The 24,781-nt window shown below is 34.7% G+C and overlaps 4 protein-coding genes across 4 annotated transcripts; 2 read left to right on the forward strand and 2 right to left on the reverse strand.

Annotated features, from left to right (window-relative positions):
• Positions 1-1,863: 1,863 nt before the first annotated feature.
• LOC140842788 (serine carboxypeptidase 24-like) lies at positions 1,864-8,540 on the forward strand. The gene is made up of 9 exons (XM_073210924.1): positions 1,864-2,341; positions 5,831-5,938; positions 6,135-6,230; positions 6,318-6,410; positions 6,502-6,587; positions 6,735-7,135; positions 7,221-7,316; positions 7,433-7,538; positions 8,142-8,540. The coding sequence occupies exons 1-9, from the start codon at positions 2,095-2,097 to the stop codon at positions 8,283-8,285; spliced, it is 1,377 nt and encodes a 458-aa protein (XP_073067025.1). The 5' UTR covers positions 1,864-2,094; the 3' UTR covers positions 8,286-8,540.
• Positions 8,541-10,206: 1,666 nt separating this feature from the next.
• Positions 10,207-14,238, forward strand: LOC140842789 (uncharacterized). The gene is made up of 4 exons (XM_073210925.1): positions 10,207-11,122; positions 12,668-12,738; positions 13,268-13,772; positions 13,855-14,238. Exons 1-4 carry the CDS (start codon positions 10,997-10,999, stop codon positions 14,044-14,046), a joined length of 894 nt encoding a protein of 297 aa, XP_073067026.1. The 5' UTR covers positions 10,207-10,996; the 3' UTR covers positions 14,047-14,238.
• Positions 14,239-15,275: 1,037 nt separating this feature from the next.
• On the reverse strand, positions 15,276-19,181 carry LOC140842790 (uncharacterized). Its single transcript, XM_073210926.1, has 3 exons — positions 19,028-19,181; positions 18,055-18,539; positions 15,276-16,632 (listed from the first exon to the last, which is right to left on the reverse strand). Exons 1-3 carry the CDS (start codon positions 19,047-19,049, stop codon positions 15,502-15,504), a joined length of 1,638 nt encoding a protein of 545 aa, XP_073067027.1. The 5' UTR covers positions 19,050-19,181; the 3' UTR covers positions 15,276-15,501.
• An 820-nt stretch (positions 19,182-20,001) lies between these two features.
• Positions 20,002-24,355, reverse strand: LOC140842791 (uncharacterized). Its single transcript, XM_073210927.1, has 3 exons — positions 24,074-24,355; positions 22,427-22,932; positions 20,002-21,252 (listed from the first exon to the last, which is right to left on the reverse strand). The coding sequence occupies exons 1-3, from the start codon at positions 24,177-24,179 to the stop codon at positions 20,368-20,370; spliced, it is 1,497 nt and encodes a 498-aa protein (XP_073067028.1). The 5' UTR covers positions 24,180-24,355; the 3' UTR covers positions 20,002-20,367.
• Between the last annotated feature and the right edge of the window lie 426 nt (positions 24,356-24,781).

Below are 24,781 nucleotides of genomic sequence, written 5' to 3' on the forward strand. Positions count from 1 at the left end.
ATTCTATTCGATTCGCCGCAGATTTTTTGGTCCATCACATCCATGCATTTACAATTTATGTGACGGTATTGATACTTCACATACATTGCTTTGAACTAAGCTAAAAAAATGACTATTTCAATTATGGCCCAATTCACATCGTTTCCTCTTAAGTTTGACTTCGCCAGGATAAATTTTTTTCGTTTTATCAAAATATTAATAAGATTGTTCTGCTATAGTAATATTAGCGGTTTGCTCCATGGAGACTATTCATATTTACACAATTCCAACATTTTATTAGATAATATAAATTATTACGTGCCATTTTATTTTCTAGATGGAAATTAATTTGGAATTCTATATTTCAAAAGTACATATATAATATAGTCTTAGAATATTTTCGTGAAAAGGAAAACCAGACTTCAACCACAAGTGTATGTGCGTCTTGAAAGACAAAACACCCATCTGTATTTTCTTGGTCAACATGACAGTAATGCTATAGCTTTGCAAATTCGTTCAATTCTCTAAAGTATTTGAAAAAGATGGCTAATGGAGTAGCTTATCTTATAGCTCGGCAAGTTGTTCATGACTTTCGAGTGGTTTAATGATGAATTTCCACCATGTTTATTGAATGTTGTAGAATATGATGTCAAGTCTTTGTCTTAATGAAATTGTGTTTCTTACTAAAAATATGAATACGAGTTACAATTAGAATTCCTCTTTTTTCCGATTCAGTTCCTCCACAATCGCGAACCCAGTGAGAGTCAAGTATGCTACATTTTTTAGATATTGGGAGAACACGAAAACTCTCTTTCGAATTCAGGAAAACAAGACTCTAAAACTTGTAGATCACCAATTCACCTCTAATTCATTTCAAAGTTTGAAATTTTGGAAAAAAAAACAAGAAATACCGAAAATTTTGATATCCTTGCTAAACCATAACAAAATCTTCCATATACCAAAAATTTCGATATTTTTCGTTGCAATAACCTCGGAACATCGAAAATTTCTATATTTTTTCTTACCCCTAGTTATTTATGGCTCCTACTCGAACAATCTAATCTTTTTGCAAATCAATTATTTCGGTATAAAGAATTATTTACCAACATTGATAACTTTTTTGACAACTAGACTCTTTAATTCGTGATAATTATTTCAAGATTTGAATCATCCTATAATTATCAGCCGAGAATCAAGATTAATCGAGTAATCTCACGCACAAATCGGAAGGAAAATTCAATTTTCTAATTGTAGATTAAGACCTTGCTACATAATGAATTGTTATCTTGAATTAATTATCTATATTCGCATTGTCTATGAAAAGTAATCGTGATACCAAAACCGTTACAATCAAATTAATTGCATCCGAATCAATCTATATAGTCTATACTCAGGATCCTACACAATAAATTTAATATATTATTCCACGATTATACGTCGTATATAATTATAACGTATCTTGAAATTAAATTTTAAAATTATAGTATAGCAATTATGGTGTAGATATACAAAACATAGAAGGCATAAACTTGTGTGAGACGGTTTCACTGGTCGTATTTTGTGAGGCAAATCTCTTATTTGGGTCATCCATGAAAAAATATTACTTTTATTGTGAATATCATCGGTAAGTTGTCTCGTCTCACAGATACAGATTCGTGAGACCGTCTCACAATGTTATACGTACAATGAGAATTACAAATACGATTAGAGGTTGTTTTTGATATTACAAAACTATCCCTGATATAATTTTGAAATTAAATTGAATTTGAATGTGTGATATTATTATCATAACAATAAATGATTAGAGATGAAAGGGCCAAAGTCCTCACTCCCATTAAGCTCTGCGCAGTGCATTGGATTGGACCACAGTCTAATATTGAATCCATTTATAAGCTCTACTACTCACCCAAATCCCCATATCCTCTCTCTCACGCGCACCAGCTAGATCGCGAGAGAAGGGAATGGGAAGGTCCACCGAATTAATGCGCCAAGTTCAGAGAATTCAATACCGAACCCATCATTGTTGCATCATCATCGTAGTTAAAAACCCCGTGAATCTGCTCCAATCTCTGCTTCAAAACTAAGATTGCTACCTAGCTAGCTCTCTCTCCACTAATGGGTTCACGGAGATTAATTCTCCTGTCTCTCTTCATTTCCGTCTCTCCGTTTCTGATCATCGCCGCGGAGGAGCAGCAGGAGTTGGACCGTATAACGGCGCTGCCGGGGCAGCCGCCGGTGAAGTTCGCGCAATTCTCCGGGTACGTTACTGTGAACGAAGAGCAGGGACGTTCACTATTTTATTGGCTGACGGAGGCTACCGATCACGCACACGAAAAGCCTCTAGTTCTTTGGCTCAATGGAGGTTATTATTTCTAATTCCATTTTCATTTTTTTTATAATAACTTAAAAAATAACTTAATATATATATGTATATATATATAAATTTATTATATGATTTATTTTGCCTCATAAAATGAAATATATTAAATGATTTTAAATCTTGGCTTAAGAATATATGGAAATCTAGAACAAGAATAATCAAAACATATTTGAATATGTGGATGTACGTGCATGTATGGTGAAAATATTCAATTGTGCACTCACTCGTACTACTTGAAATTTTTTGATTTTGTCGTTAATTATTTTCATTATTGTTTATGGCTTTCAATTTTCCATAGTACGTATTAATTGTTTCAGGGGGAAAAAAATTACCCACGTGAATTATGCAGGGGTCATCAAATAAAAATTAAATTCAAATTTAGCTAAGCTATATTTTCAAAAAAAAAAAGAAAACTCTCATGACATCGTTTCTTACAATTTTTGTGAGACAAATATTCTATTTGATTCGATTTTTTTTTTGATTTTTTTTAGTTGTGGATAAGTTTGTTATTATAACTCTTCCTGTCGAACTTCAGAGACGAGTTATAAGCTATTGGCAAAATATTTTTATGTTTGTTTTTTTTAAAATAAAAAAATTTGATTTTTAAAATATAAATATTAAATTAAAATAAAATAGAAGTTCAATCCAATTCCAATTAAATGAGTAGACCCACACTGCTGTTGCATTGCTTGTGTCAGCAAGCTTCAAAAGTCATCCTCCCCGACTGACCTACTTCCTGTTCTCCCCCATGATACCATTCCCCCCACCCCCTGCCCACGTTATCAAACCCCAGCATCCCCTCACTAATATGCGCCCTCACAAAAAAATTTCAATTTAGATATTGAGATTATATCATTACATTGAAAAGAAACTACAGAAAGAAAGAAACAAAAAGAATCCCTTTTGGGAACATTTGAATAGTAGAAAGTATAATTCTGTGCTGTATATTCTGTAGCAAAGTGCACTAAAATGCCATTTGATCGTGCCTTTATGTCTTAACTTATTTGTTTTGCATATGGAATATCTTTTTGTTGTTATATATACAACCATGTTTCCAGTTCAAGTGACTTTCTAACTAATTTGCTGCTGTCCATTACTTTTGCCCTCTCAATGCCAACAAACAAGACAAAAACTTGTGTTAAATAGTCTCACGGGTCGTATTTTGTGAGACATATATCTTATTTGGGTCATCCATGAAAAAATATTACTTTTTAGGCTAAGAGTATTACTTTTTATTGTAAATATCAGTAGTGTTAACTCATCTCACAAATAAAGATTCGTGAAGCCGTCTCTCCCACAAGATATCCCATGTTCATTTTGTAAGATTTCTAGTGTCAAGGAGTTTCTATTTTCTCCTACTTTGTAATTTATGTTTTTTTTATATAGATAATATTATTTAATAATCTATTTAGTAATCAACCAAACATTTGCATACCTTGTTCGTGTCACAGAAATCATTACATCGAGTGGTGTTGAATCATATAAGGCGCATTTAGTGCTCTAGGAGGTTGGTTTGTGTAGCTTTTGCATAAAATATATAAATTAAAGGATATAAGCATTAAAATAATTTGAATGCCAACCGATAATTTGACTAATTTATTTCATATCTCCAATATCTGGACAAAAAAAGATTCATTCATTCTCATTTGTTTCTAATTGTCTCATTACAACAGTTAACCAACCAATGATTTGTCTAATTCTTTACTCTAATGTTAATCAGTATTAAAATTTCTTTATTCTTTTTGAAAATGATGTTTTCATACAGTATTAATGACTTGTTCTTCATCGTTGTTCATTAAACGAGTGAATAATAAAATAAAGAACACAAGGATTTTAACGTGGTTCGCTTCAACTAACTTACATGCACGAACGTTTTGTTCCCCAAAACTCACGCACGCAACTTTTACTTTCTCATAATAATAGAGCCATCACACTGTCTACCACTCCACATAATCTCAACAAAAGATTGAATAGATCTTGGAGTGGGTCTCTTGTGAGACTGTCGGTCTCTGAGAATCTTTATCTGTGAGACGTGTCAACCATACCGATATTTACAATAAAAATTAATATTCTTAGCATAAAAAGTAATATTTTTTCATGGATGACCCAAATAAAATATCTGTCTCACAAAACACGATCCGTGACTAGTTTTATCATCTTCCTTTGAAAGTTGCAATACTAACCTGGACAATTATTCCGCACATATTTATAGATAATCAGTAAACGTAAGAGTTTTGATAAGCCTTATCAACATCGATATAATCTGAATAATATCTTTCAATCATACTTTATCACTTTCCAAAGTATAAAAACAAACCACTCTTATCACTATTTCAAAGACAATATCAGATAAAATCCACAACCCTATCTACTAACCAACCAATTCCATATATAATTTCTCTAATTATTTATTCGAGGGCACACTTGCGTTGCAGAGTTAGCTAGAACCTAGAATTCCACAAAGAGTAAAAGTTGGATAAGCTGCCAACTTTTATGCAATATCATGATTCCAAGTCACGCACCTAACAGGGGAAAAACATTATGGGTTCGGCAAAAGGCTTTAACCCACACCTTCCTTTTGACTTCAGTTAGCTTTGAATTAGAGACTCACAGGAAACCAACACAATCATTACATCATATTCTTGAGTAAACCCTGAAGTTTAACAGTAAAATATATACAACTCTCAATAAAACATTAAATATTATATATCTATGTTATGTTTTGCTCAAGTTCGTTACTTATAATTTGAGCAAAATGTTTGACGAAATAAGAATGTATATAAAAAATTTGTGTGTATATCGATTATTCTTAAATAATATATCATCTGTGATTTCATATCACGGATCAAAAATTGCTGACTGTTGATCTCGTTTGTGTAAATGTTGTATAAAATTCAAAAATTGTCATTCATTAATTGTATGGATAAACGTGTAGGTAAGGCAAAGAAGTCATTGAATATGCCTCCTAAAAGGCTGTGTAACATTTACTTTCTACATTGTATATATTATCTGGAATCCCTTCCTATCCTGTCCCGCTTCCATTCAGTTTTGCACAGTATTCTACTGTCAAACGACTCCTTTGCTTCTATTTTCATGTTCATTCTTGCATGTATGTACATTTATTAATACGCACAACCAACTTGCATTTTCTGTGACCACTTTATTGATTTCATTTAATTATCAGCATGCATGTGTGAACTACACAAATCAACATAATCACTGCACAAATAATTCAAGGGGTTTGTAAAGCCAGTAGGTTGGTCCAAGAAAGTCTTGGAGTAGTAAATATCCTCTATAATGCTCGTCATGGCTAGCAACACGAGCCTGTTGTTTGATAGAACTGCGTTGAAAACTGAATATCAAACTGCAGACTATGTTTACCAAACAAAAGTTCATACTTTGCTCAAACTTCCATTCAGTTTAAGGTGGAACATATATCACATTGTTAACTATTAAACTTGGATTGTTCAGGACCTGGATGTTCATCTATTGCATATGGAGCATCTGAGGAGTTAGGGCCGTTTCGAATTAACAAAACTGGTTCATCTCTCTATTTGAACGAATATGCTTGGAACAGAGGTACAAACAAGCGTCAACTGACGTTAAATTTAGGCAATTTAATTGAAGATATATCAAGTAGAAAAGCTTAATCATGTTTCAAGCTTGTTATGTAAACTGATCAAACTTGTAATAATCTTACACTGATAAGAACAATAAAATTTTGTCTCAAACTTATATTTACATGCATGTTCTGTGAATTTTCTTATGCTCACAGTGGCAAATATTCTGTTTCTTGAGTCACCGGCTGGTGTTGGCTTCTCTTATACAAACACAAGCTCTAATCTAAAGGATTCTGGGGACAAAAGGACAGGTATATACTTGCTAGAACATCTATTAGAAAAGGGAAAAAATTCTTGCTAGAATGCAGCTAATCAAGGTTTCCTATTTTTCGTCGCAGCTGAGGATGCTCTAGCTTTCCTCATTAAATGGATGTCTAGATTTCCACAATACAAATACCGAGAATTCTACATGTCTGGGGAGAGTTATGCAGGTAAATTAATCACCATGACGTTCGTCATTTTAACGATGGTTCTTACTTTAGTTGTCTCTCAGAACACGTACAAAATTTCCTGCATTCACAGGACACTATGTCCCACAATTAGCACAGAGAATATATGATTATAACAAGAAATCTTCCCATCCAATAATCAATTTGAAAGGGTTCATTGTAAGTTTCCTTTTCCCATTTGAATAAATTTGATTTTTTATTTCTGTTTCATACAATGGCGGATCCAAGAATGTACTTGATCCGTCCCTATTGCAAAGCTATACAGTGGTACAGAATCAGATATGTATTAAAGATGTATATATGCAGGTTGGGAATGCTGTTACAGACAACTACTACGATAATGTCGGGACAGTAACATATTGGTGGAGCCACTCCATGATATCAGATAAAACCTATAAATTGATTATGAAACTATGCGATTTTAAGTCGGTGAAAACATCACACAAATGCGATGAAGCTTTGAATTATGCCATGAACCACGAATTTGGTGGCATAGATCAGTATAGCATTTACACCCGGACGTGCAATTCGTCAAAGACAAATATTAGGAATACTCCAAGGCTCAAGAACACTCTTATACGCCCAAGATTTTCTGGGTACGACCCATGTTCCGAGAACTATGCTGAGAAGTACTATAACAGGCCAGATGTGCAGAAGGCCCTCCATGCAAACACCACGGGGATTGAATACAAATGGACTGCCTGCAGGTTTTTAACAAGCTCAATTTATCTGACTAGCAACAAATTGAATTATAAAATGTTTGATGAAATTGTTTACCCGTTAATGTGACAGTGACGTGCTTTTACGGAACTGGAAGGACGCGGATTTTTCAGTGTTACCAATCTACAAAAAACTAATCGCTGCCGGGCTTAGAATATGGGTGTTTAGGTACTGATATATGCTAAAAATAAGTGTTTTGGTTAATAGTACTTGCTGATGAACCTGTTGCCATATTTTACAATATCAAACGTCCTAAAAATGGGAATTTCTCATGTTTAATGTAGTGGAGACACAGATTCGGTGGTGCCCGTTACGGCGACTCGATTTTCCTTGAGCCATCTTAATCTCAAGATCAAAACTCCATGGTATCCTTGGTATTCTGGCAATCAGGTAAGATTAGTATTTGTTTCTTTAATTATATCGCAGGAACTACATTGTAACTTGACCTCTGGCCCTGACGTGCTGGGCTCGTCATCGGAACTTTACTATAATAACTTCTGCTGCTATTTTAATCGGTTCTCAATTTCCATTTGCCAACATGGTTAACTTAAATTGTTAAAAAAAACACTCCCTCGATCTTGTAAACTTTTTTACACTAGCCAGAAACCAACATGGGTTTTGCAATCACCAATTAAATAAGCAGTGTCATCACCCCAATACACATCTGTTCCAACTCTCTACACTGACATTATGCAAGTCGTATGTCCCCTACACTGCCACTATCTTGCTTTTTGACAGCACAGCCATTCCTATGATCTGTAAAATCTGCATCGCCCCAAAGGACACTTCCTTTACAAAGAACCTACCACACAATGAACTATGTTCAATACCGTGTTGCACTTCAAATTGTTTTGTAAAGCATGGGGAACAGTTGCTAGCATAGTCTATGATGCCGGGCGTGCGAGGCATTGACATTCGATACTCTAGATATCAATTTATACAGTGATTTCGATCGGGTATCATGCAATGCAATAACTGCAGATTGTTTTACAGGTTGGGGGATGGACCGAAGTGTACGATGGGCTAACATTTGCCACAGTTAGAGGAGCAGGGCATGAGGTTCCTATGTTTGAACCTAGGAGAGCTTTCATTCTTTTCCAGACATTCTTGTCTGGCAAGAACTTGCCAAAATCTTGAAGTGTTTCTGTCACAAAAAATATAGACTGTGGTTCTCATATATAAGATATAAAATAGAAAAGAAAAGAAAATAATAGGTGGGAGGGTTATTATTAGATTAGGATAATCATTCGATTCCAATTGTATTTAAATTTATGAATTATAATATGCTTGATTGCTGTCAAGCTGAACTGTGCTCTAGTGATCTACTGTTACAATTCTCTTGTTACTTGTCACAATTGGAAAATATCTAAACTGGGTTTGTTTGGTACGATCTTCTTGCTATTAATATTGGTTTAGTTCTTATAATTTAAATTCTTTAATGTGAAATTCCGATGGATTTCTTAAATTCTTCTAAAACTATATATACATGTAAAACTTGTAATTTGGGGATTGGTGTAAGAACCTCGATAAAACTTTATTCCAAAATTTAATCGCATGTTGTTCGAGGTATAAACAATGTATATTCTTGTGACTTAGCGCGATTGAGAATATATTTAGGCTAGTTTGTTACACATGATAGGATAAACATGTGATAAATAATATAAAGATAAGTTAAGGATACATAAGATGTAGGATATTATATTTAATGTTCGGTATGATTTTAATAAGAGTGATTAAATTTATATATTAGATTGTAATGACAAAATTAATATTATCATAATAAATTTTATAATTTCAAAGTTGCTGCTTGAGTTCATTTTTTTTATCTATTCATGCGCCGATAGTGCCATGATGTATTTATTTTTACATAATTTTATATATTATATAATATGATAATTGAGCCCTTGATTTTACGAGTCAAGTCAAATATCAACTTTTAAGATTAATCGAATGATACTAATAATTTTATTGAGATTTATAAAAATTATTTATATAATTATCTCGAATTCATTTATATAATTATCATATTATATAATATAAATAAATACATAAAAATATTTATTTGATTTTAATTTCTACGTGTTAGCATAGATTTATAAAAATCATTAATAAATGGAGGGTAATTAAGTCATTTGTAGTGTATTTTATCATTAAATTAAAATTATCACACATAATAGAAGATACATTTTATCCATCTAAAAAATTATTTATTAAGGGTATCATGGGCTTTTTTAAAAAGATACCAAGCATGTAATAAGGAGGATTATTTATCAATCCCTCCTTTATCCTATGTACCAAACTATGCTTTATATGAATGATTTTAATGTAAGATGATTGAAATCTTTAGATTTCTCCATAAGCCATAAAAAAAAAATAAGAGCTTGAGAGATGTTCGAAGTGGTGCTTCACAAATTATCAATAATTCGATTTTTTTTACTAATATTTTTTTCGGACGAGTCTTTCACACAAAATTTGTGAATGACATGATTACAGCTATTGGCAAAAACTTGTGTGAGACGGTCTCACAAGTCGTATTTGTGAGACGACTATCTTATTTGGGTGTATCAATGAAAAAATATTATTTTTTATGCTAAGAGTATTACTTTTTATTGTGATTATGGATAGGATTGACACGTCTCACAGATCTTACAGATTAAGATCCGTGAGATGATCTCATATAAAACTCACCGACAGCTATTACACTGATTTAGAGATATAGCCAATGAGTAACATCATGAAAAATAAATAAAATGGAAAAAAAAAAAAAAAAGAGAGAGATGGTGTACAAAATTCAACGTGTGCTCTATGAATTGGCTAACCTTCCTCCACCTTCCGAAGGAAAAGGAGTTGATTGTGGGTGCTAGAGTGTTTAATTACAATATTACCCTCCAGGAGGGGACACATAGTAAATGTCTGGAAAAAACCAACCCAAATTAAATGTAAATCAGAAGTTTGAGGGCTACAAGTGTAATTTCAGCCTAGAAAACAAGCTCCTCCTACAGTCCTACGAACAACGCATCAAGAAATGAAAGAAACAAACAGAGACTTCATTTGATCTCCAGCACCTTCCTTTTTGGTTGTCGCTTTTCCATCATCAGTCTCTTCCCAAAGAAATTCTCTCTCTCTCTCTCTCTCTCTCTAAATCAACATAAAGACACCTCCTTTCTCTCTCTTTCCTCCAGTATACGTACACGTTTTGTGCATATGCACAGCAGGAAATAAAGAAAAAGAAGACTCCACACACCACCAAACCATCTCTCTAATGGCCCAGTTGGACCATTATTTATGTATGTATGTGCAAGCAGGAAATATGGGGAAACAAAAGTCTTCGGAATTCCTCAAAATTAACGCAATCCCACTTCATACACAGCACCAAAAAGGGGGATTTTTCTTCCCACAATTACCCTTCTGCCATCTCCCAAAATAAATCCCATCTTCATCATCGACTTCACTATCTTCCCATGCAATTATGTTTTTATTTTTTGCCCGAGATGTGTGGGCTTTTTCGGCCTTTGCATTGGTCAGAGTTTTTCACAGAGAAAACAGGGGAAAGCAAAGAAAGAGCCTTCCCACCTTCCCCCTCAATTTTTTCTCTCTTACTGTCCTTTCTACATCTCTATTACTCTTATCTTTTCTTTATTTGCTTATATACAAACCAACTTTCATTATTGCTGGCCAACCCTTTCTTTTCTTCCTATTCATACCTATCGCCATCTATTCATTTTCTTGTTTTCATCCCTATCTGTTTGTTACGCAGCTGACCTTTTGATTGTTTTTTTAATCTATCGACTGATTATTTTCAAGATCTCAATTATTTGGCAAAGGGGCTTGCTTTAATCTGGGATCTGATGTCTAGGAAGAGTAAAGAGGCGTTTCTGGGTCAAACTCCTTTTTATGGCGTCGGAGCATATGAGGATGCTAAGTCCAGGTTCAGGCATCGGGCTCTTATGCAGGACTATCAGGAGCTGCGAAGGGTATGATTTTCCCTTTATGGGTGTTGATTTTCTTTTGTTCTTTTGATCATCTGGTGCTTTATTTGATCTGATTTCGTGGTGAGTTTGGTCTCAAATGAAAGGTTTGCTTGGATTTGAAGGCTTCGGTTTGTTCTGCTTTGTGGGTTGATCTGTTTTTTTTAGTACCGAATTGCTGTTTTCTGATTCTTCCCTCTTATATTTTACACGGCCTTGATATTTTTCCCTTCCTTGGGGTTGTGATTTTGCTTTATCTGTTCACTGTTGTTTTTGTTCAGAATTATGTTTGATAGTTTGTTATTTCGTACGAGTTATCCGTTTCTTTATATTATGTTGATGTCCAGAAGTAAGTCGTCTCTTATGGCTATTTTGTATGGTTTTTTAGTCTTGGACTTCATTTCAGGATAATTTAGGATTTAGTTTGTGTTTTTACTATTCACTTTCATAGTGCACGTATCCCGTTGAATATCAAATGTTACTTTACCCGAAGTATCCAATATGCCTAATTGGTTACTTGTCCCCGGATTTCTTGATACCTGTTCTTGGGATGATTACAATTCTCAATGTTTAGTGAGCTTGGCGTATTTGAGAAAACAGTTGGAATCAATGCTTGTTGAATTGAATAGGGTAAAAGACTTCAGCAAAAGCATTTGATCCACGAGATTTGGTGTCGACACCCTTCTTTTTTTTAATTCAAGTTCTTTATTTTTTCTACTTGGGCAATAATTAATAAGCTCATGTATAAGATGGAATGTGGAGTGAATGTTTATTTTACGTGATGTTTTCATTGCTTATACCCTCTTGGTACTCGACTTCATATAAATCATAAATGTTTTCTTGTTTCGTTAAACGGGTAGTGGTACTGATTTTCTCTAGATATATATTCATTAAAAAAAATTATTTAAATGTTTAACTTTAGATTGCATTTGGTTTGCTAGAATTGCTTTTGATGAGTGGATTTATGATTGGATTTCAGATTACTCCAAGTTGGAAAATAATTGGAACTGAATGGTTAAGATGTTGAGGATTTGAATCATGGTTTAAATTTCTTTTGTATTGAGATTGAATCATTTGACTTTTGTAAATTTATAAGATCAGTATTTAAATATTTCTTTTGGTCCAAAACTTACAATTGAAGTTTGATGAAATCCATGATTTGAAAATCACTCGTCTAAAAGTAAGAGTGAATTTTGATAAGAAATTTGAAATCCAAATTGCCATATCCTTCGATCCAAAGGCAAGCCATCCAAACAAACTTTTAAGTTGCATTTGGATTTTTAAGTCATTTTAGTTCGAGGAATCCAAATATTCGACTTCAAATCCATTCTGGTTGTCTCAATACTTTCGATATTGTGAGATCTCAAGTATCCTTTAAATTTTAAACTTGTGCATAAACAATTGTAATAGATTTCAGGTGTATCAAATACGAGTATGGTTTGAAATCCAAGTATGAAATTCCTTCTTTAAACATTCAAACCCCTTTGTGGCTTTGGATGTTTTAAATTCATTATCAGAGATAAGAGGAGTTGTAATTGTACCATGTTGCAGGAAGCTATTGTAATGAGAAGCAAATTGGAGGCAGCAAAACAGAGAAAGCTGATACTTGCTGCTGAAGTTCGGTATGCAAATACTCACCTAATTCTGTAAATTACTCAATATAACGACCCTGCTTCTGAATTTCTGGGATGATCACTTTAATTGTTAAATTACTTGCAATTAGTCGTTTTATTTGCTTTGAACAAGCGTCAACGAGAAATTGAATAATTTTTGCACCACTTGTGTGTCAGTGATTCAGTTGCAGAAAAGGGGCCGTTCTCGACCAAAAATATTTTGCAGTGTGTGTGCTTACAACTGGCCCAAAATTCATAATTGTGGCTGATTATTCATCATTTGATATATTGGTAATTTCTTTTTAAGAAAACTTTTTTCTCTAGAATATGGAGTTGATCATACTGTTAGGATTGGATTTTAGGAGGACTGAGCATAAAATTTATCGTCAACCTAGAAATCATTATTTCGAACTCCTTGAATCCCCAAGCATTCAATAAATCCCTATTCATCGGATTTCTAAGTGCACTGCATGCAGTTGGTTTTTTCACATCTTGTTTTAAAATATTTTTACCTCATTTGATCTTTTACAATACACAGGTTTTTGCGGGGAAGATATGAAATTCTTGTGAAAACAAAGGCTTTGAATTCATCACTAGATGCGAAACATGTACAGTTTCCAAATCCGACTATGAGAACCAAAATATTGAAAGAAGCTACAGTCCATAGGTTACCACCAAGTACAAGACAAAAGCCAAAGAAGAAACATAATTTTCGTAAGGAAGCCACTTTACGTAGTGCTTCCACATTGATTGATCGCCATAATCACGAAATAGTACATGTTGGAAATGAAGCTGCTCAACCCATATTGATTACCGTTTCTGGTATGGACTACCAGAGAAGGAAAAATAGCAGGAAAGTTGTTTTATCTCACAACACAACCCCAATTCTCGATTTAAACCTTCAGGCAAGAATTCATGGTACAAATGAGGCAGCTCTGAGGAATTCGAACATGACTTTTGATTTGAATCTTGACGGTAGTCTTAGTGGCAAAGAAGCTTCTTTGCCTGGCCGAGCTCCAATCTTTGACTTGAATGAGATCTCGGTACGTAAACTAGTTTTATCCAAGTCGTAACATCCAAATTTTCATTAAAAACATAATGGTAATTAGTTCTTTCATTTTTTAGACTGGGGATGAGGAATTCCAATTCAACACAGATGCAGCAATGTTTGAAGAAGCTAAGAAAAGTTTGATTAGAGGTAATGAAGAGCAACAAACCGATTTAAAATTATCCATCTGCCGAAATGCAGGGGAGGGTTCGTCACGTACGGGGAAGCGGAAAATATCATGGAAGGATCCTGTTGCATTGAGAGTTTAGATTTTTCGGGGCAACTGAAAAAAGTTTGTGAGCTGACTGGTATTCAGCTCCCTTTTAGACTATTGACCCAGCGCAATTCCTAACGCCTAGAGGATTCCTAGATTGGTACACTAGTATTGTAACCATACCAAGATATATGTTAGAAACAGTTGTCTGTAACAAGAAATATTTACTGGTGTTGTTTTATCTGAATTTGTGGCTTCTATGGTTGAATCTAGGGAAAGAATGAAGTTTGGATACTGGTATATGTATATGTGTTTCAACACTATCATCGACCACAATCAAATGCCACCATCCCACTTGGCATTTCGGGAGCTTCCCAGGAAATCGGGTGTAGGGGTAGCGAATCTCACCAGTTCAAATCGGGTGTAGGGGTAGCGAATCTCACCAGTTCAAATCGATGTGTCGCCTGATTGAAAAACCCAAAATCTCTTCTTTACTTCTGTTCTTCTGTACACTCGTGATATACTCAGCAGAATTATTCTTTGGTAGAGACTTCTTTGCTGTTGTATATCGTTTTGTAAATTTGTATTGGGAATATGAATATTTTCATAGTCTATTGACTTGAATTATACTGCGTGCTTCCTTGAAATCAGAGTGGACTAACTCGGCAGAGTAGGGAGAAATAGCCTTACCTTTAAAACAAATGTCTAGTTAATGAAAATATTTGCAATTTTAGTCTTTTTATAGAAGAATACAACATTTTTGTTATGACATACGTTTTTTAAAAACAAATTGAACTATTTTTTGATAATTTGCTTGGTTGCATTCTTTCATTCAACTAATTTTCTGGGTTGGTGGATGGGTGACTTGGTAGATGCTATCTATATAGATAATGTCTTCATCCACTCAGTACATGACATATGTGCTGGATGATGAATTATGATCACTCATTTTTATATCATGGTTTAATGAGTGGTCATGATTTATCTATTCAATACACGTGTCGTATATTGAATAGTTAAGAACACTGCTTATTTGGATAATATAAAAAAATCTAATTTTCTTACGCTCATTTATTCCTAAAATTGTGGACGCTTGCCTCCGCCCACATGTCCAACTCCAAGGGGTATCCAAAAGAGGACAGATTTTTTAGCAGTGATTTGTTGGATTTGTTTCTTTTCGGGTACCACATACTTGATATAACGTTAAAATTGAATTAATAAATATAATCTCGATGTGAAATTGAATTAAGCCATGGCAGCCCATACATGCAAAACACGCTTATAAAAAAACATTCTTCATATTAGAAATGGAAATTTACAGATAACTTTGCTTGAATATACTCATTAGTCTTAAGGACGTTGAGAGATTTGTCTAAACATGAAAAGCCATTAGCCTTGAGAGAACCAAAATATAAGGATAGAAAGCAACAGGAAAATCACAATAAATTTCCGAGTGAACTGACTTGGCAGCTTTCTTGGGAAAAAGTGGGATGCTACAGTTTTTCCGGTCCTACGAGCTTCTCAATGCGGCCTCTTTCAACTTGTGTTTCTTTCCATGCATATGTTCATTTAGATCCTTTTTGCTAGTGGCACTAACTTGGCAAAGGGCACAGCTCCACTCCTTAGAGTTCTTGTTTGCATTAACATCAGCAGGAAGCTCAATGTTCCACAATTTATGAGCGTTCACGACTTTGCTAAACTTACTACTCTTCTCCCTCGGATCATTCCCATTCTTCTGTACATTTTGAATCACTTCTGGTGGAGTTTTCTTCAACTGTTCTGATTTTGGATTTCGTGACAATGGCAAATCATCTTTCTTTGATGTCGCCTTACCCCCCTTCTGAGAATACAAAGATTGAGCCTCAAGTTTCACCCCCTTCTTTTCCACGTGAATTGACTTGGTAGGTTTCTTGGGAAAAAGTCCGGTGTTAAGGTTTTCTCCAGTCCTCTGAGCACTCAATGCAGCCACTTTCGACTTATGTTTCTTTCCAAGCACATGTTCATTTAGATCCTTTTCACTGGTGGCAATAACTTGGCAAAGGGCACATGTCCACTCCTTAGATTTCTTATTTGTCATAACATCAGTACGAAGCTCAATATTCCCCAATTTATGAGCGTTCATGACTTCGCTAAACTTACAACCCTCCTTCCTCGGATCATTCTCATTCTTCTGTACCTTTTGAATCACTTCTGCTTGAGTTTTCTTCAAATGTTCTAATTTTGGGTTTTGCGACAATGGCAAATCATCTTTCTTTGATGTCGCCTTCCCCCCCTTCTGAGAAAACAAAGATCGAGCTTTAAGTTTCACCCCCTTCTGAGAAAACAAAGATCGAGCTTTAAGTTTCACCCCCTTCTCTTCCACGTGAATTGAGTTAGTAGGTTTCTTGGGAAAAAGTCCGATGCTATAGTTTTTTCCAGTCCTCTGAGCTCTCAATGCAGCCACTTTCAACATATGTTTCTTCCCAAGCACATGTTTGTTTAGATCTTTCTCGCTGGTGGACATAAATTTGCAAAGGGCACAGCTCCACTCCTCCTTAGATATCTTATTTGCAATAACATCAGCATGAAGCTCAAGATTAACCACTTCAGAGGGGGTTACATCCTTCGTCTTCGATCTAGACACATTTTCATCTGGCTTGGTCTACAAGATTGAAACAAAATCAATATGCTGTTATTGTAGTCACCACAGGGAAGGTGGGAAACATAGGGGAAAAAAGAATAGGAAATGGGATATTCTATCAAATAAATCACTGAATGTTTTACCTTTCCAACATCTGAAGGCACCAATGATTGTCACTAGGAAAAGAAGAAAATAAAATGAAGCGGGGGGTCACTCACTATGTTGTTTATTATCAATTCAGGGAGGGTGGAACATTTAAGAACTCGAGTAAAGAAAACAAAAACAAAGTAGGCATAAGCTTATGTTAACATAAACAAATACCTGACCAGAACCAAGCCTATGGTCGAGGAAGTAACATAAATTTTGGAAAAAAATTTGAAACTAACTTTAGAAAAAGATACAAAAAGGAAAAGGTCTTGTTTTAATGTGCAAATTGATCAATAGGACGCAAACACTGCGATATTAGCTGAAAGTGCTATAAATACCTCCTGTGTCACTGTCATTATCTAAGACATCATGTATATTCCTTGTCCCACTTCTCGTTTTAGGAAACTTCAACTGATTGTTCATGGTTCATTTCATGCAAAACTCATTTTTAGAAATCTACAGCAGACCTGTTAGCTCTTTCACCCATATGGCTATATAAATGTTGCATTCATATACTAATTGTCCACAATGACTAAGTCAAACTTTCATACAGTATACAACTTAAAACAATCTCAACATTTCATTACAAAAAACAATTCCAAAATTAATCAAATTTAGTAGGTAAAGTAGAGTTGATTACTCCGTCAATCATCCGATTCATTTACGTCCACAAGATGAGAAATGAGCCTGCTGAAATAACAGTAAATGCCAGTGTCCTCATTTCTATTTTTCGCAAATTTGGCATACTTAAAAAATTATATACCAGTAACACTAGGTATATATCTACTAACAGGCAACAAATAGAAAAGAGGGTAACCATGCGATGTCTAAGTTTCTCAAGTGTAACATTGTTCCAAAGATCTTGATCGTGCAAAATTACATTCATGTTCCCACTCCTCAGTTATGCTAAACTCTAATTCTGATTCGATCCTATTGGTGGACTGATGTTCTAGCCTTCAAACACCCATGAATTATCACTTTTATGATCTTTAATACATGTAGTATAAAAAAATGTGGTAAATCATGTAGGTACTAGAGGAGATCGATTCTAAGATGTCTGCTTTCAAATCTTTCTCAATTTTTTGCTTCTACTTAATTGAAGTCCCAACTCTAACAAGGGAAAAGCTTTGATGGGCATTCTATAATAAAATGCGTCAGAAATTCAAATACCAATATTTGCAACTCCTCCAATGATCCTTTAGGCGCTTACAACTGACAGCTGGAACACATTATTCGGTCATCACAAAATTTTAGTTCCTAGACACTCACACATGAAAGACCGAGAGGTATACTAACCAGCAAAAGAATTCTTTCTTTTTCTATGTTACCCTCTGATGCAGGTTTAATCTCTGAAATCCTCAGGTCAGCAGTACCCCTCTGAAATGACAAAGTCTCCAATCCTCCATACTCGCTCCTTTTCAGCTTCTCCTTATCCTGAAGTGCCATTCCAAGTCTTTTCTCTGCAGACCATCCTTCTGCTCTTGTCACCAAAAGTGAAGGCCTCACTGGTGATTCCAACCCCATTACTGGTGATGAACCAAATGGAAACCCATTGCGGTCTTGCAGCAGAGCCATTTCCCTCTCCATCATCAACTCCCTCCTCACCTCTGCTTCTAGAACACGTCTTCTCACAATCTCTGACATGATTATTTCCTCCCTAATTCTTTCCTTTTCGACCTCCCTTTGAATCGCCTCATGGATGTCTTGAAGATGAGGGTGGGGATATTCATTTCGTCCATATCCATTCTGATTCCACCCAAATTCTGGGTTCATATACCCAGCTGAAACAACATAAAGCAAACATGAAATAAAGTCAAAACTAACACATCAGAAGTGGCATTTCAAGTCTAATGCAGAAATATCAAGTCTTATCAAAATATGCGAACTACTATACAAACTAATCAAAAACCAAAATGGTTAATGTAATATTCCAGAATGAAAGAAACCATTGCTTCCATAAAACACCTTTACATGTCCAGATCATAATCTAGCTAATATCATTCATTACACATACGCATCTTTGCATACTTTTTTTCACTGTAAAAGTAAACGTGAAAAGACACATTAAAAAAACCCAATTCTCATCTCATCAAACAACTCTTCCATCCTCTAGAAGGTCAAAATACACATACAAACTCATACACAGTACATACATCCTAAACGAGTATAAAAAATCGCAGAAAATAAAGAAGAATAACAGCCAGTAGAAATATCGAAGATCCAATATTGGAAAAAAGTACGATGAAAGCAATTGGGAGAGTGTACGTACCCCCATGGTATACAGGATCCATGTCTATTCCTCTTCAGTCGACGACGAGTGAATATGAAGAGACTTTGGACGTTTGGGAATTATAAAACAAAAAAAACCCATTTTTCCCAATAAAAATAGCAGACGCGCAATCAGGACGCGTAAGCTTCCTCAATTGTATGCGTTGCGTGTCTATACCATTTATTTTTATATAAGGTTTTGCGTGTCTATATAATTCGTTTTTTAATTAAATAAAAATTGTAAAAAAATAAAATAAAACATAAAGAGGTCACACCAACTTACCAAAAAGTCGATCAACCAACCATCTAGTTATTATAGCCAAAGAACAGGTCTCTTGTGCGACGGTATCATGAATCTTTATTCGTGAGACGGTCAACCCTATCGATATTCACAATAAAAGTAATACTCTTAGCATAAAGAGTAATATTTTTTCATGAATAATCCAAATAAGATATATGTCTCACAAAATACGATATGTGATATAATGTCACACAAGTTTTTGCCGTAGGTGAACGGAGAATTGTAATTATGGTGCGTAAAGATGAAAGTTTAAGTTTTACTAATTTAGTATAAATCTTCCTTGGATGCTAAGGTAATCTCACCCCTCCAACTTCTCTCATGTTCGACACATTAATCCCATCTTTTCAGATATTTTTTTGTAGAAATCGAGTGTTGAGTATTTCTCCAAAGTATAATTTTTGGATGTTGGGAGTTGAAGCAAGTTTGTGGTCGTTAAAAGCATTTTTTAGGCACGCTTGGGTTTTTGTAGTCGAATCGTCCCTATGAGTCTGTGCTCATTCATTCTTAAAAATGTGCATTACTCGCTTCCACCAACACACGAAAGAAAGGAGGAGAAACTTACAGTAGTGATTTCTGGGATTTGTCTCTTCTTTTTGGTATCAATGGCATACTTATTTTTATGCTAAATTGGGATTAAGAAGTATAAATAAAACATCCCATAAACGCCAACAAGCTAAAGCAAAACATAATTTAAAAATAAAAAAGAAAAAGGAATGGACATCTACAAATAATCTAGCTCGAGTACATGTAACTCTTTAGGATGTCTACAAATAATCTAGCTCGAGTACATGTAACTCTTGAGGACGTCGAGAGGTTTCAAACTTGTTAAAAGGTAATAAGCCATTAACCATGTTGAGAGAATCAAAATAAGATGTGAAAGCAACAGGGCAGTCACAATAAATGTTCCAAACACATTAAAATTCATGTTCTTAGACTTGCGGCTTAGTGATTGAACTCGTGGAATAACTAGTTTGTTCTTGTTCCTTGGGCTCATCTTCATCATTTTTTGAGTCACCTTCTGGCCTGGCCATATTTTCATCTCAGGTTTCTTCTTTGATTATGCCTACTTCTTGTGATCTTCCTGCTCGACTGCATCCAAGAATTTCCAAAACCTCGGACCTCTTTCCATCTAAAGCCTTGTTAATATTGTCAGAATTCAAGGTTTCTCCTTCTTGTTCTTCGTGATGGAATGCATCTAACAGCTTGCGATCCTCTGAACTTGCTCGATCCAATGCCTGGTTGAACTTTACTGAATCTACGCCTTTTCCATTTTCAGAAGCCCCATCCATGCAAGCAGCGAGTGCAGCACTCTTCTTTTGGTTGATTGATCCAGTTCCACCATTTTTCTCACAATTTCTCAATCTGTTGAGATGTTTCTTCCCCTTTTTATGATCGTTCATGACTTTCATAGATAAAGTCCCTACCTGACACATCTCGCACCAAAACTTATAACCCTTCTCCTTTGGATCATCCTCATTTTTATGTACATTTCTAATCACTTCTGACGGGGTTTTCTTCAAATGTTCTGATTTTGGTTTTTCCAACAATGGCAAATCATCTTTCATCAATGTTGCCACTCCTGCCTTCTCAGATAACAAAGATTGAGCTTTATGTTCCACCGCTTCCTCTTCCCCTGGATCAATGGTCCCAACGACATGATTTGACTTGGAAACTTTACTAGTAAAAAGTCCAATGCTATGGTTTTTCCCTCTCCTCTGAGCTATCAATGCAGCCTCTTTCGACTTGTGTTTCTTTCCAAGCACGTGTTCTTCTAGAGCATTTTCGCTGGTGGCACTAACTTGGCAAAGGGCACAACTCCACTCCTCTTTAGCTTTCTTGTTTGCAATAATATCAGCAGGAGGCTCTTCTTCAGATGGTGTTATGGCTTTCCTTTTTGATCCAGATACATTTTCATCCGGCTTCGTCTACAAGATTCAAACAATGCATATATGTTATTATAGTCGCTGTAGGGAAGGTGAAATGCGGGGAAGAATAAGAAATGGGATAATCTTTCTAACAAATCGCCATATTTTCCCCTTCCCACAGCTGAGCAGCACAAATAATTATGACCAGGAAAAGAGGAAAATAAAATGAAGGGGACCATTCACTATGTTGATTACCATCAGTTCAGGGAGGGGAGAGAACAAAAACTCAAACAAAGAAACCCAAAAAAGTAGGTATTGATTTGTATTCTTAGAGAACTATAGTGAACTAGTAATTGGTTTAAATCATATGGCATCATAAGTGTTGCATTCATATACTGATTGTCAACAATGATAAATATGTTATGTTCAACTTTCGTACCCTAGAATAGTTGAAAGAACTATGTTCGACTTTCATACACTAGAATAGTTGAAAGAACTCTGACATTAATCAAATTTAATAGGTAAAATAGAGTTGATCACTACTTCAAGCATCCCATTCGTTTACATTCACGATAAGAGAAATGAGCCCTCTGAAATAAAAGTCAACATTGTATCCTTTCATATTTGCCACACATTTTGTCATATTTTTCATTCGTTTACATTCACGATAAGAGAAATGAGCCTGCTGAAATAACAGTCAACATTGTATCCTCTTTCATATTTGCCACACATTTTGTCATATTTTTTAAAAAAAATTATGTGTCCATAAATCATCACAAAAATTACAAGTACCATTTGGCATGTATCTACTTACAGGCACCAAATAGCCAAGAGGAAACCACATTGTCTAAGTTTCTCACATTTAACCTTCTCCAATATCTCGAGAAATGCAAACTACATTCACATTATTTGCATTCCTCAATGCACCTTAAACACCTATGGATTATCACTTCTACAGTCCTTGTTACATGTCGTAAACCAAATGCTTCAAAGATGTCTGCTCGACAATCTTCCCCAATATGTGCTTCTACTTGATTCCTATCCAACTTTATCAAGGAAAAAGCTTTGATTAGCATTCTCTGAACACCATGCGTCAGAAAATTCAAATACCAACTTGTGAAATACCTACAATAATCCTTTACGTGCTTAAAACCGACTGCTGTCACACATTATCAGGGTTATCACAAAATTTAGTTCCTAGACACTCACACACAAAAGACAGGGATATACTAACCAGCAAAAAAAATCTTTCTTTTTCGTTGTAACCCTCTGATGCAGGCTTAACCTCTGAAATACTCATGTCAGCAGACCTCCTCTGATAGGGCAAAGCACCCAATCCTTCATTCTCATGCCTCCCTCTCTGCTTTTCCTTATCCTCAAGTGCCATTCCAAGTCTTTCCTCTGCAGACCATCCTTCTGCTCTTATCCCCAAATTTGAAGACGTCATTGGAGATTCCAACCTCATTGCTGGTGATGAACCATATGGAATCCCATCGCTGCCTCTCCGCATAGCCATTTCCCTCTCCATCATCAACTCCCTCCTCACCTCTGCTTCTAGAACACGTCTTCTCACAATCTCTGACATGATTATTTCCTCCCTAATCCTTTCCTTTTCGATTTCCCTTCGAATCGCCTCGTGCAAGTCTTGAAGATGAGAGTGGGAGTGATGGACATTATGGGGATAATCATTTCGGATGTATCCATGCTGAAGCCGTCTGAACTCTGGTTCCATATGCCCAGCTGAAACAACATGAAACAGTCAAAACTAACCCATCAGAGGTGTTATTTCACGTCTCATGTATAATTATTATCAACTATTATCAAGAACTACATGACAAACTAATAAAATACAAAAATTAAAAGCAATATTCCAGAATAAAACCAATACAACACACTTTCACTGTAAAGTTATAACAAGTGAAAAGGCAAGGTACTTCATTCCCCCCAGATGGCACGCATGGGCGGAGCCAGCTAAGGCCCAGTGTGGGCACTTGCCTACACTGGGCCTTAGCTAACTATGTATATATATTATAATTTTTAGGAAAAAAATTAAGTGTATATATATATATATATATATATATATATATATATATATATATATATATATATATATATATATTATAAGTTGTAAATCAAAAATTTTAAGTTTTGATATTCTAATATTATGTAATTTCCCAAATTAACTTAAAGAACAACAAAAATATTTCTTTAATAATTTATAGACTCAAATTTTAGATTTTTACTTGATAGTACTATTCTGATTGACAATATGTAATATTCTATACAATTTTTTCCACATAAGCCCCATACTTCATATGATTTGATTAATAATCATTCCAATTCATATTTACTAATGTCACATTTTTTATATTCCCAACAAAATCCAGAATTTTATAAAATTTAAGATCGTTTTTTTCATTTAATATTATTCGATCATTCAACTGTTTTATTTTTTTGCAATCGAGAATGAATTTATGCATATTTTTCGTTTGTAAAATTTATATTTTCTATCAGATTTTGTTTTGATTGTTGGTTTTGTACGCAATATTTTTTGTCATTTTTATGATGTTTTCCATCAACTAACAGATGTTTCTGGCTTTGTGTAGCTTCTGTTCTAATCTTAGAACACATTTTTTATGGTTTTTGTTTAATCGGTTTTTTTTTTTGCTTTATTAATTATAGTATATTATTGCCTACACTGAATAATAATTCTGACTCCGCCCCTGAATTGGCACGTCAAATTTCAAACAACCCAACCATCCTTTACGATATACAATGCAAACAAACTCATACACCGTACACTTATTCCAAAAGGGTACCAAAGAAAAATAACACCCAATAGACAAATCGAGGATAAAAGAAAATGGGAGAGTGTACGGACCTCCATGAGCTTGCTCTGTTGAAAAATAGTAACTGGGTCTGGGGGAGATGACACGAGGAATGCGGGGCGTATCTTGTTCGTTGTTGACGCGATATTTAGGGTCCATTGTTCTTCAGCAATCCAGTCGAGGAGTATTTGAACACGTCATAACGAAGATGGGGGGATTTTTCGGGATTTGGGTTTTGGAGCTCCCATTTTTTTTTCTTTAACCTATATCCGTGCGCAAATCGCGAAAGGTGCGAAGAAACGATCGAAACTGAGAGGGGTTTGTGGAATGGAAGCTGCAATAATGAACTTGGTGCAATGTGTTGCATTATATATTGAGTGAGATTTATATTTTAACTAGAATGATCACGTGCGTGCGATGCACGTAGGTGGCTAATAATGAAAAATAAAGATTTAGATAATTTTTAAAATCGTTTGAATAACATTTTGTTTATAAGTATTTATTAATCTAAATATATCAAAACACAATAAATAAAAATACATGATGACGATAAATAAAATATATTCATTTATTTATATAACATTTTTCAAATCGTGTGATTATAACATACTGATAGCTATATCAAATTAATAAAGATATTTTTCATCCAAATATTATTCACAATGGAAAATAATAAAAATAAAATTAATAGAAAATATTACTAAAAACCAAAATCACAATATTTTTAAATGAAGTGCATATAGTGATTGTCAAATAAAATT

Source organism: Primulina eburnea, chromosome 10, assembly GCF_022965805.1.
Source record: "Primulina eburnea isolate SZY01 chromosome 10, ASM2296580v1, whole genome shotgun sequence".
Lineage (NCBI taxonomy): Eukaryota > Viridiplantae > Streptophyta > Magnoliopsida > Lamiales > Gesneriaceae > Primulina > Primulina eburnea.